This window comes from Schistocerca cancellata, chromosome 1, assembly GCF_023864275.1.
Source record: "Schistocerca cancellata isolate TAMUIC-IGC-003103 chromosome 1, iqSchCanc2.1, whole genome shotgun sequence".
Lineage (NCBI taxonomy): Eukaryota > Metazoa > Arthropoda > Insecta > Orthoptera > Acrididae > Schistocerca > Schistocerca cancellata.
Genome location: NC_064626.1, coordinates 1,016,354,338 through 1,016,368,428, shown reverse-complemented (window position 1 = coordinate 1,016,368,428; position 14,091 = coordinate 1,016,354,338). Strand labels below are relative to the sequence as shown.

The 14,091-nt window shown below is 41.9% G+C and overlaps 1 protein-coding gene across 1 annotated transcript in view; it reads left to right on the top strand.

The window, feature by feature from the left end:
* LOC126121660 (lachesin-like) overlaps nucleotides 1–14,091 on the top strand; it is a 1,053,745-nt gene that overhangs the window by 329,656 nt on the left and 709,998 nt on the right. Inside the window, exon 2 of the mRNA XM_049915085.1 lies at nucleotides 5,883–5,954. Coding sequence (XP_049771042.1) covers nucleotides 5,883–5,954 — 72 coding nt within the window. The remainder of the gene's footprint in view (nucleotides 1–5,882; nucleotides 5,955–14,091) is intronic.

The window sequence follows — 14,091 nt, the reverse complement described above, 5'->3', positions numbered from 1 at the left end:
GCGCCCGAAGAGAGGCGTGGAGGTAAATCGGGCATGGGTCGTGTGTAGAGTACAGGTAGAAAGCACAGGTAGAAAGCACATAATGAGGAAGACAATTTTTTTTTCTTTTACCATCTAGTGTAGCAGGAAACCGAGGTCGCAAGGAGGATGGAGCGGCAAGTCGCCACACTTTGTGGGAATATTGACGCGTAGGAGAAGAACAGTCCGATGACCAGAGAAAAACCATTATTAAGAGTGGTATATCAGTGGATCAGCTCCTCATTGTAGTATCACCCCAAAGCGGGGGAGGGTTAAGAAAGACACTACAAATAAAATTAGAGAAAAATTGTATGTATTTAGGATTGCCAACAACTGTACATTGTCGTTCATTAGAAATCGAGGACATTTTCCTCGCCGTCAGCAAACATATCCATTTCACGGAAGTTTGTGGGAAGTATCCCTAGTCTGGAAAGAGGAGCATAATAAAAGCCAGCATCTGCCTCACCAATAGCCAGACACCTATCGTCGATTGGCATACCAGGCGATGCTCATCCTTGTCCAAAACATCAAAGACGTCACATAACGGGGTGTCTGCAAGTTGAATCCCGTGAAGGCGTGACTGGCATACTTGGTTTCCATTGACCGTAAGGCACCACGCAGACTGCAAGTCAGTGGCAAGATAATGGGCACTCATCGATCGCCAGACGGCACACCAGTCTACATGGGGATGCTTCCCCTCAACCACATTCGGTGAATTGTTCTTCTGAAGAACGCCATAGACTGTTAACTTTTTATACCTGGTATTCACGGCCATGTAGAACTTTGTAAAAGACATGATATTTACGCCAGCGACTGTAACACTTTCTTTATTTCACGTTTGCAATTTCGGCCTTAGGTCATTATCAAGTGCAGATTTTTGTGGCTTTATGCCATGTCAACTTAAAATGAGCTGACACATTTATATGTTGTTGTCATTATAATTAAATACATTCGTGACGCTGTTACATACTGCGAGCATACATATCCATATATCATGAAACAACATAGTCTGTAGACACTCATGTTCGTTAGCTCATCACTAATCAACTGGCTAACGAACATGAGTGTCTACAGACAATGTTGTTTCATGACATATGGATATGTATGCTCGCAGTATGTAACAAAGCAAGAACCTGTAAGGTTCCTGCTAGGTTTTAGATACGGAGTACTTATGAATGGAAGTACGAAAGTATCGTGAAGTAAGTTGAATATTCCACTAGGTGCCCTGCATAGACCCAAGCACCAAATTGGAAATGCCATCTGACTGCTAGACCTCTTTAAAGTCAAATGGCGGTACTGACTTTAAAGAAATATATTATGACTGTGGCCCCACTTTATGAAAGAATTATTAAATGACTGCTAGATGTAGAAAAATACCTAGACAGTGAACACTTACCTTTTATAGCGCAACAATGTACGACGGGCGTTGCAAAAGGAAACAGAACTTACGTGAATATGAAAAATGGCACCAATTACATCACCAAGTACAAAGCCGTGTGAAATAACGTGGCTTATAGCCCTCTATAGTACAACGGGTATATGGATCAAATCTGTTATAATCTCTCGCAGATAGAAAGCGTCAAATGCTGAGCTCTGATAACACCTACACCTATCTTTTCTACTGAAAAGTACATAAAAAGCGAAATATTCGTAGTGATTACTGTTCTTGATGAAGTTAACTGTACTGAGACATCTTCAAAGATTTTACCAGCGGCTGAAGGCAAGTAAAACTATTCATATCAAGTTATCGTATTCTAAGAGCTGAATGGAAGTTGGCTTAATTTATTTAGCAAGGAAAATGAGTATCAAGGTAAATTAATACGAAAGAATATTTGAAGGAATATCCACATAACTGACTCCCAGAATGTAGCTCTGTCAAATCAGTACGTGTAACACAAGTGTTCAGAAAACACGTGGTATATGTAAGAGTATATTTATAGTCCTTATCATTCGCGAAACATTGACAAAGGTTCCCTGATAGGGAATGTAGCACAATTGATCATACTACCATTCAGATAAATTAATAGCAGGCAGATCCTGTACCTAGCTTCGAAATATGCTATCCTCACAAGGCCACCAAGATCGAGTCTCCAACCCATAAAAGTTGCAGTAACTGCGTGATGCATATCGAGAAAATAGGTACACCTGAAGGGACCGCTATGAATGATAAACAATTTCGGACTGAAAGTGTACTCAGCTAGCATACAGCCACGCTGCGTGTCATCACCTTAGCAACCAGTGACATCAGACTCCAAAACATGATCGACCTCGAGAACGCAGAACACAAGAGTACGCCGCTCAAAACTCGTACCATTCCGCAGAATTCTAAACGAAGCAGGCTGTGAGCTGACTGGTTGGCACTGCCGGATCTCAAAGACCAGCTCCTACGTACTGTCAGGGTAGGAGTGTGGGTGCTGGGGAGTGGAACGTGCTGGGGATATTACTGGACTTAGTTTCAAGTTATCATTTCTTAATAAACGTGGTATAATCACATTACACTTGGCGGGAAGACGATTTTACAAACATCAATCATGATCAGATTTAATAGGCATTTTCATTTGGTCTCCTCAAGCAATAATTTCCACAAATCTATGGCCCTACCAATCCTAAGAAACATTTAAAACTTACTTCTCTGTGCCTTTAAAAACACTCTTCGACACATATTAAAAATACATAAAAACGTGTAACAAATTATTTCAGAGATCTTAAGCGCTTCACACAGCCCAAGTACAGCGTTTCCCAAACTATGTTCTGCGGGAAGTGAATAAGTCCTGCGTGAAAAATTATTAATAACATGGTGTTTCCTTTCGACATTCTTTTTTAAATTCTATTGAAATTTCTGTGTTGTACCTTATGATTTAAAATTGGCGTACCACTAAATAAAACAATTTTTCGTTTTTTCAAATTTTACTTACCTTCAAAGCAAGCAAAGTGTTCACTCAAAGTACCAGTATTCTAGAAGTGCTCCGTCATAGGAAAGGTTTGGGAGCCTCCAAACTTTAACACAGTCGAACCATTACAAATCCAATCAAACTAAACTTTGAATCATGCGGGCTCTCTCGTACACATGATACCATCTGTACACATCCTCGGCGCTAGCAGCGGACAAAACTTTTAAAAAATGGGGTCTCCTTTCATAACTCAAGAAACATCTGATTTGCTATTACTACTTAAAGACATACATAATGACAAAAGAGAACCAAACTTAATATTGATTAAAATGGGGGACGGACGGGGACAGATGTCATCGTAAACAAACCCCACACATGGGGTAGGTACAATTATACTGGCGTATTTAATTTAACAAGATACGAATCCACAATAGAAGGAAACACTAACGAAACGCTATACTGAATAAAAATATGATCAAAACAACACTACTAACAAGGATAACATCGTAATAGACGACAAGACAACTTACGAGTAAAAGAATGTCACTCGTACACCGACGAAGTATAGTGCCTCCTATGCAATGTCAATCAAAACTGAAAGACACAATGACTGGCACACAATATTGCTTAAACATTGTTAAACCACATTCTGGGTACATATCACATTGTAGCACCAGCACTCAGCAGTGAGGAGGAAAACAGACAAATAGCCTCCAACAGAAGAGCCTCTCAATGAACAACAACAAACATACCATGACCACTCTGGCGATCACTGTCTTGGTGGCAATTTTTCCTCTTGCAGTCACAGCCACAAACCATGCTGATATGATCCCTTCACTTCTGGATGCACTCAGATATGACAAGCGCAGCGTGAAACACATTGTACTCAGTCGTAAGAAGGTGGCAGGCAGAGAGCCTGCACTCACTGAGTGCAGTTCCGTAGCATCCGCCCGTACTCTGTTAACTGCAGTGAACAAAGGAGACACATAGAATACATTAATTGCCGGTATCTGCTCACAAGTTATTCCGACGCCATACTGCATGTACAGCTGTGAGCAAATGACAGAAAGACGGCCTTCAACCACTGCAGCGCCTAATACACTCTAAGAAAAAAAAAAAGAAAAAAATGTAGGCTCACCACGAAAGAATTATCCAAATGGGACGGAAAAAATATGATGTACATATACAAACAAATGATGACAATTTTAGGAGAGTTTCAGCCGCGTGGAATTAGCCGAGCGGTCTAGGGCGCTGCAGTCATGGACTGTGCGGCTGGTCCGGTGGAGGTTCGAGTCCTCCCTCGGCCATGGATGTGTGTGTGTTTGTCCTTAGGATAATTTAGGTTAAGTAGTGTATAAGCTTAAGTTTCACAAGATTTCACACATCAAGAGAGTTGGACGACTCACTCAAAACAAACAGCTTCACAAATTGAGGAAGTCAATAACACGTTGGCCCACCTCTGGCCCCCACACAAGCAGTTATTCGGTTTGGCATTGACTGACAAAGTTATTGGATGTCCTCCTAAAGAGTTATTGTGCCAAATTCTGTTCAACTGGCGTCTCAGATCTTCAAAATCCCGAGATGGTTGGAGGGCTCTACCCATAATCCTCCCAACGCTATCAATTTAGGAGAGATCCGGCAGCCTTGCTGGCCAAGGTAGGGTTCGGCAAGCACGAAGACGACAGAAGAAACTCTCGTGGTTAGCAGGCGGGAATTATCTTTCTGAAATGTAAGTCCAGGATGGCTTGCCATGAAAGTCAAGGCGTACAATATCGTCGACGTACAGTTGTGCTATAATGGAGTCGTGGATGACAATCAAAAGGGACCTACTAGAAAATGAAATGGCACCTTAAACCACCGCTCCCGGCTGTCTGGCCTATGGCGGACAAAAGTGTGTTTGGTGTTCTACCGTTGTCTGTGGTATCTCCAGACACGTCTTCATTGGCTCATTTCGAATCGGGATTTGTCACTGAAGACAATTATACCCCATTCAGTGAGATTTCATGCCGAAGCCGTGTCTGGAAACGCCCTGGATAGTGGTGCGATTCCAGTCGCTCTGTCGCCCGCTTTAGGCCCAACAACCAGGAATGATTATCTGGGGTTCCAATTCTCTTCATACCAGGATCGCTTCGGTTGTCATCCGCGACACCCTTAAAGCACAGCGGTATGTTGACGATTTTCTACACTCCGTTTTGTTGATCATCGTGGCAACCATACTACGCTTACATTTCAGGGAGACAATGTCCGCTCGCTTCTACTGCTTTCTTTGTGCTTGCCAAACCCTATCTTGGCCAGTAAGGTAGTCGAATATATCCTGAGAAAATTTGAAGCATTATGGGCAGGGCCCTCAAACCAGCTCGGGATTTCGATGATCTAACGAGCCAGTTGGACAGAATTTGGCATGATAAACCTTCAGGAAGATATCCAACAGTCTGTCAACGTCAAGCCGAATAGCTGCTTGCACAAGGGCCAGAAGTGGACCAAAGCGTTGTTGACTTTCTCAATTTTTGAAGCTGTTTCGCTTGAATAAGTCATCCAATTTTTCTAAAATTGTAATCATTTCGTTTTCTGCACTTGTACCTCACATCTACTCATTTACGCTGCATTCGGATAATTCCTTCGTGATGCGTGGTTTTTCTTAGAGTGTGACTGAAACGGAAAACCAGCAAGTTAAATGTTGAACGTTGCAATGTAGCAGCGAACTTTTTATCTTTGTAAAAATTCCCTACTGAAGCATGGCCAGCTGACTTTTTCATACCATTTCATTAATGAAGTCACAGTACTGGAAGCAGCAGTGCACGCATAGCACCCGTTGCCTACGTAGTACTGGTTACAGCTGTCTAACACACACTGAGCTTTGTGGGGTGAATGACGAACGCCCTCGTTCTCAGCAATGCCTGTAACTATGGCCGGTAACCTCCGCCTGCCACAGTGTTTACAGCAGGAGCCTGACAGAGACTCGCTGTGTTGCAGGTCGTCGGCCGCGCCTGCCGGCTTTCGTCAGCGAGGTCGGGGTGCCGCGCGCGCTCGCAGAGCTGCAGTTCGGTGAGTGTCGCACATCAGCCAAAGTAGTAACAGAGTAGCCTCGATGATCGAAAACTTGTAAAATATTCTTTAAGACCAGTTCGTCGGCGGTTTGCAGTTCTTATCCATCTATTTGGCTAGCACCTCTGAGAAATTACGCCAATACGGCGTAAAACCTCCTACTGCCTTGACAAAGGCCACAGTTTCGCGAGGATGAGTGTGAACAAGATTTTTACGTGAAGCCAGTCACTGCCGATTGTATCCCGTGGAGCTATCAAATTTCTGGTATGCTAACTGGTACGTGTCACCTGCTGTCCCAAACAGTCCCAATCGTTTTCTATAAGATTAAGATCGGGTGAGTCGAAGTGTGGGGGGGAGGGGGTAAAGGGGGGGGAGAGAGAGTCTTGAGTGTCCTTCAAACCAGCCACACAAGCGGTGAATATGATTGTTCTCATACTGTAAGACGAGATTGTCCACAGCATTTTCATCATGAATATTTAGAAGTAACGACAATACTCTGTCACCGAAAATGTTGAAATCAACATCTTGGTTCAAGTTACCGGTATTCATAATGAGTGTGCCCAAATCATACTAAGAAATGATATACATTCAGTCTCTTGATGTTAGAATCGCTTGTTTGCTCCGTTTGCCTTCGTATGGACCGGGAGACAACGCGGATAATCCGGGCCACCGCATGTGCTGGCTTCCCCTAGTAACAAACGTAGATTAGTCGATCACAATTAGCCAGAAGATCACACAGAAAAATCCTAGATAGCACAGCGCTCCCTATACATTAAGATGTAGCACCTATAAATATATTTAAATCCAGGTCACCTTTATGGAAAACTGGCGAAGAACTGCAAGGATTCGCCTGGAAGACAGCTTGGAAAGTACTATGTACTGAAAGAGGACATAATAACCGAAACCTTTGTGGACGATCCCAGCAAGAAGATCGATGGATTCAACGTCCTGAGGAAACTGTGGACAACTTTGAACCGTGTCAGGACGAGTGTTGGGAGGTGTAAACAGTTAAAGAACATATGGGACTTTCGGACAGTCCTGAATGTGAGTGCGGGGAAATCGAATGGCTATGAGGGTGATCTGAAGGACGTACACCGATTCTCCAGCTCAGCCATAGAGTGGTTGAAGAATATTTGTAATACTGTATAGTATTATAAGAACATATGTACAGTATTTTGTAACTCAGTATAGAGCTGCCAGTATAAATTATTTCATGCATTATAAGATGAATGAGTTTGTAAATGCCGAATGAGCAAATAAATATCTACTACGAAAAACACCACAAAAGCGTTACAGATCCATTTCTTGCGTAATACATCCTCCATATACTGCAGCTTAAAGGCTCACTGGAAGTCGATGCACTCATAATTCGTATAATTTGAAAAGAGGCAACTTCGCTCTCGTCAGACCACACTAAATGGTCCCAGGCAGATACTGTCTAGTTTCTGTATCGCTTGTCTCATGTGCTGCTGTGAAATGATACATTTTGCAAGGTACCCGACTTCAAATACAGCTTCCTGCACAGTATTCGCTAGGAACTGGTGGAAGTAGTCTGCATTTAGTGACAGCAACAATACCTGTCGTTGGTGAAACTCTCACTGATTAGACGTGAGGGTCATCTCCGGTACCTGTCGATTATGACCGTTTTACGACCACTTATCGTACACTGTGTTACGTGGCCGCGAGTGGTACAACACTGCTTGTAGACACATTGGAGAGTCCGCTCTGATACATCAGCTACAAATCGGACATTTACGTAATGATCATGGGCGCGTCAAAACACGATAACTCCTATATTAGAACAAATAAGCCCTCGGTCACAAATATTAAGTCAAAATTGACCAGGTTTCGACGCTACTATGAGTGTCATCTTCAGAATTAAACCAACTGTTCTAAAACATAATAGGTGTATAAGACATTAATAAACTAAAGTGTGTACTGACTGGAAAGAGATGTAGTACTTACAAGTCACATTCTAAAAAATCTAAGCCGGAAAGGCGACATCATGAAAAGTTATAAATAAGATGGCGAGCCGCTAAGGGCTGCTCGTACCTGAGTGAACACGGGTTGCAACAAAACTGAGGTGCCCACGTTAGAAAGTGTGGGCAAGTAAACATGGTGTTGCTACGAGCGCCATCTAGTAGCCGCAGAAACAACTAGGCTACTGTACATTAAAAATTAGGCACATGAAATTGTAATGAAGCTGATTCAGGCAAAACGCAAGCACTAATAATAATAAGATGAAGTTACATATTTATCTGCTTTAAACAGAGATACATTTTGTAACGTAAAAAAACGTCATTTATGACATGCAAGAAAACAGCAAAGACGTAACATGAAAATAACATTTCGGCAAACTGCATGAGGAAATCTGAATCAAAGATCAAGCAACGCCTTTATACAGTCTAAAAAGATTTTATTTCGCAGCTGCAGCTGTTCGTTGAGAATGAGGCCATCATGACGAGATAGATGTTTGAAAATCTCCATTTCCTCTAAAACATCTAACCTACGCCCATTCTTTTCGGTATGCAGAACATTGCTATCGCCAATGGCTTTAGGCACGTGTCCAGTAATTAAGAGATGATCGGCAAAGGATGAATTCAGGGGACTGGTGCCGTTTTTTTCTCAAAAGATGTTATTTATATCTGATGGTGAAAGCAGTTTGCCCTATGTAATAGGAGGAGCAGGTATCACAGATGATCTTATAAACGCCAGAACTTTCTGTAGGGGCGCGAATGGATTTCAAATTATGAATGAAGTTTCTCTTCAGATTATTTTTAGTAGAGAAGGCAACATTGCAGTTGTATTTGTTGCGAAGCATGCGCTGAATCTGATAGGAAATGGGTCCTACGAAAGGAATAGAAAAACGTTTTTTTGGGCTAACTTCAGCGCGTGAGGTATTGAGCGTAGTAGTTCTTGCAGTTTTCTTTTTAAGGATATCGTTCACTATGTTAGACGTATATTCGTTATTGACTGCTATGGTTTTAAGTAAATTAATCTCCTCATTAAACTTTTCCGTTGAAAGTGGTATAGAGGTGGCTCGGTGGATGGCAGAGTGAAAAAAGGCCATTTTTTGAGACTGTGGATGAAAAGATGAAGCAGGCACGTTACGGTCAGTATACTTTTCTTTTCTAAAAATACTGAAAGTGATGTTATTGTCTTCTATTGTAAGCGTGAAGTCTAAATAATGTAATTGGTGGTTTTCGTTTTCGAGTTCAATAGTAAAAGAAATTTTTTCATGGAGATCGTTAAAAAGTTTAAATACATAATCAATGCTATCGGCGGGTCCGTTGTAGATGACTAGAATATCATGGACGTATCTTGTGTAAGAAAGGATATCTAGTGAAGCGGCTGAGAAACGATTAAACAGCTTTTTTTCCCAAGGAATTGATAACGATGTCGGCGAGGATGTCGGCTAAAGGGTTGCCCATCAGATTTCTGGTACAGTTGTCCGTTGAATTCAGAGTAGTTGTGCTTGACAACGACATTAATGAGATTCATAAAATCGGTAATCTGTTCATCTGACAGATTTTTTCTGACATTAATTTTCTTCCACAATGATGAGCGTCTATGTACTGGGACATTGGTATAAAGATTTTTAATATCTAAGGAAAAAAGCTCGGTGTGTGAACTGCATCATTGTATATTGTCAAATTCACGAAATATTAAATAGCCTGTCGAAATTCCACTTGTGGCCTGAGCTAGGTGGACTGCCGCGTTGTTACGCTCACTGGCGGAACAGCTAAATCTATTTCTGTTCTACAGAAACGTTTCACATCAGTACCCTGAATCTCTGATTTCTGACTTTTCATAACTGTTGCTAGTTATCCTAGGTGCTAAGTGTAATTACGAAATTGCTCCCTTGTGAGCAGGGTGACTGCACAGCCTGTGTATCGACAGTTTTCTCATTTAGGAGAACATCTCTATTTTCGAAATTCATCGATTGATGGAAGCATTCTGAGACAGTGAGTGACAGTGTGACGGGAAAAAAGGAGAACCATGTCTACAATGAACAAACGTCTGCGGTGACTTACCGATTACATGCAATTAAAACTACATTCACAAATTATAGGAACTTCTCAAAAGATCTGTTTGGATGTAATCACGCAGGAACTGTTATTATATTCAAAGTTCTCTTTTTTTTCTCTGTATGCGACAAAGCTGAAGCGTTGAGCTTAAGAAAGAAAAGTTCTAGATTCTCTTTGAGCGACATAGCTCGCGCCCTTCTCTGTAGTCAATATGCATCTGTCTTGCGTGAACTGGCAAAGTTAGAATAATACTGTATTCTCGTAGTTTTGAGTAGGAAAATATACAGAGAAGTACAAATTCACAATAGTAGAGTGCGAGTCACGCAATATTCAGGAGAAAGTGTACCGAAACTTCTGCCGTTTGTTCCTTGTTTCCAGCAAGATGAAGCTCACGGCTGCGTAGGTTTCCAGAAGTAAATATTTGCGCTTGCTGTCGTATCGGTACGCACTGAACTGCATTCGAAGTGTCTCCAACCAAATATTTTTATCTTTTTTGTTCTCTGCATAAGAGTGGAGACAGAAGTTTTGAAGAGACAGCTGCAGATGAATGTTGTTATAAACTCAAAGGACTTGCTTTATCCTTGAGTGTTGCGGAAATCGCCACGTTATCGCGAGAAGCGTCTCGGAATTTACGATAATGAGTAAACTTTTGATATTGTCAGTTATGACATGCAAGAAAACAGCAAAGACGTAACAGGAAAATAACATTTCGGCAAACTGCATGAGGAAATCTGAATCAAAGATCAAGCAACGCCTTTATACAGTCTAAAAAGATTTTATTTCGCAGCTGCAGCTGTTCTTTGAGAATAAGGCCATCATGACGAGATAGATGTTTGAAAATCTCCATTTCCTCTAAAACATCTAACCTACGCCCATTCTTTTCGGTATGCAGAACATTGCTATCGCCAATGGCTTCAGGCACGTGTCCAGTAATTAAGAGATGATCGGCAAAGGATGAATTCAGGGGACTGGTGCCGTTTTTTTCTCAAAAGATGTTATTTATATCTGATGGTGAAAGCACGTCCAGTTTGCCCTATATAATCGGAGGAGCAGGTATCACAGATGATCTTATAAACGCCAGAACTTTCTGTAGGGGAGCGAATGGATTTCAAATTATGAATGAAGTTTCTCTTCAGATTATTTTTAGTAGAGAAGGCAACATTGCAGTTGTATTTGTTGCGAAGCATGCGCTGAATCTGATAGGAAATGGGTCCTACGAAAGGAATAGAAAAACGTTTTTTTGGGCTAACTTCAGCGCGTGAGGTATTGAGCGTAGTAGTTCTTGCAGTTTTCTTTTTAAGGATATCGTCCACTATGTTAGACGTATATTCGTTATTGACTGCTATGGTTTTAAGTAAATTAATCTCCTCATTAAACTTTTCTGTTGAAAGTGGTATAGAGGTGTAGGCTGCGTAGGTTTCCAGAAGTAAATATTTGCGCTTGCTGTCGTATCGGTACGCACTGAACTGCATTCGAAGTGTCTCCAACCAAATATTTTTATCTTTTTTGTTCTCTGCATAAGAGGGGAGACAGAAATTTTGAAGAGACAGCTGCAGATGAATGCTGTTATAAACTCAAAGGACTTGCTTTTTCCTTGAGGGTTCGGAAATCGCCACGTTATCGCGAGAAGCGTCTCGGAATTTACGATAATGAGTAAACTTTTGATATTGTTTTTTCCACCAAAGTAATGACATATTGTAGATGATTTAAACACATTTCAGTTTTCAGGAACACGTGTAAATACTGGATAAGCTTCTACATTTGTCATTGCTCCAGTATAGATGAATTTGTTCTCTCAGTTTATGACTAGATAGCAAAATTTGACGTTACGTATAATAGAAAAATATGGTTAGGTTAGGTTAGTGTGTTTTAACGTACCGTCGACAACGAGGTCATTAGAGACGGAGCGCAAGCTCAGATTAGGGAAGGATGGGGAAGGAAATCGGCCGTGCCCTTTCAAAGGAACCATCCCGGCATTTGCCTGAAACGATTTAGGGAAATCACGGAAAACCTAAATCAGGATGGCTGGAGACGGGATTGAACCGTCGTCCTCCCGAATGCGAGTCCAGTGAGAAAAATCTGTACTTGCATTATTTTCTAATGGAAGTTGCTATTTTAACCGTCTCGTCATTTACAACCAAATAATTTGATCCGATGATAAAAATGACTAAAACTTTTAGAGGGTCAGTGCTACATTGCCAGTCCTGCCACGCTGATTGATATTTTTGATAGATTCCTGAAATCACTTCACACGAATTCCGAGACTATTTCTTCATCGGCCGATTTCCTCTGCCACTCCAGTACAAGCAGCGCTTCGTTGCTATATATTTTTTACAATCTGCAATAAAAGCTCCTCTGTAGTACGACGTCTAAATACCAAGATAAATTTCGATCTTTCACTGTATCAATTCTCCTGTCTCCCAGGAAAAATAGAATACAACTATTATTTACGTGCATAGTTACAGCTGATAATAAAGTACTATACTACTGGCCCTTTAAAATTGCTACACCACGACGATGACGCGCTACAGACGCGAAATTAAATCGACAGGAAGAAGATGCTGTGTTATGCAAATGATTAGCTTTTCAGAGCATTCACACAAGTTTGGCGCCGGTGGCGACACCTGCAACATGCTGACATGAGTAAAGTTTCCAACCGATTTCTCATACACGTTTCCGACTTCGATAAAGGTCGGATTGTAGCCTATCGTGATTGCGGTGTATCGTATTTCGTCATTGCTGCTCGCGTTGGTCGAGATCCTATGACTGTTAGCAGAATATGGAATCGGTGGGTTCAGGAGCATAATACGGAACGCCGTGCTGGATCCCAACGGCCTCGTATCACTAGCAGTCGAGATGACAGGCATCTTATCCGCATGGCTGCAACGGATCCCTGAGTCAACAGATGGGGACGTTTGCAAGACAACAACCATCTGCATGAACAGTTCGACGACGTTTGCAGCAGCATGGACTATCAACCCTTGACGCTGCATCACAGACAGGAGCGCCTGCGATGGTGTACTCAACGACGAACCTGGGTGCACGAGTGGCGAAACGTCATTTTTTCGGATGAATCCAGGTTATGTTTACAGCATCATGATGGTCGCATCCGTGTTTGGCGACATCGCGGTGAACGCACATTGGAAGCGTGTATTCGTCATCACCATACTGGCGTATCACCCGGCGTGATGGTATGGGGTGCGATTGGTTACACGATTCGATCCCTGCGAAACCCTACATTTCAGCAGGATAATGCACGACCGCATGTTGCAGGTCCTGTACGGACCTTTCTGGATACAGAAAATGTTCGACTGCTGCCCTGGCCAGCACATTCTCCAGATTGCTGCTCAATTGAAAATGGCTGGTCAATGGTGGCCGAGCAGCTGGCTCCTCACAATACGCCAGTCACTACACTTGATGAACTGTGGTATCGTGTTGAAGCTGCATGGGCAGCTGTAGCGGTACACGTCATCCAAGCTCTGTTTGACTCAATGCCCAGGCGTATCAAGGCCGTTATTACGGCCAGAGATGGTTGTTCTGGGTACTGATTTCTCAGGATCTATGCACCCAAATTGCGTGAAAATGTAATCATATGTCAGTTCTAGTATACTATATTTGTCCAATGAATACCCGTTTATCATTTGCATTTCTTCTTGGCGTAGCAATTTTAATGGCCAGTAGTGTATTATTTGCAAAAGAAGAAATGTTTATTTCAAGGCATACTCTCATTTGTCGGCTGTTCACTTGATCCAGGAATCTTCATTTTCAGTTTTTCACTCCAAAAGAAAGTTTAATTTTGATGAAGGTTGTAAGCGACCTGTGTTTTGTTTACACCCTGAGTGCGTATAATAATGACTACATAAAATTTCTCTGATTAGTATGCCCTTTACACCTGTTAATATCGACGCATGAGTGTATCATTTTAACGTGATGTGACTTCATTTCACGGATAAGTTAACACAGCTACCGCTTACTGTGCGCAACGGTTAATCAATGGGCTTCAGAGAAGATTTAAACACACTTTTCAATGAGACGGTAGCTTGACTTACGAAATGTTTAGAACGCTCCAACTCGTGGACGAAGCATGTCCACTGAATATGCTTGGCTTA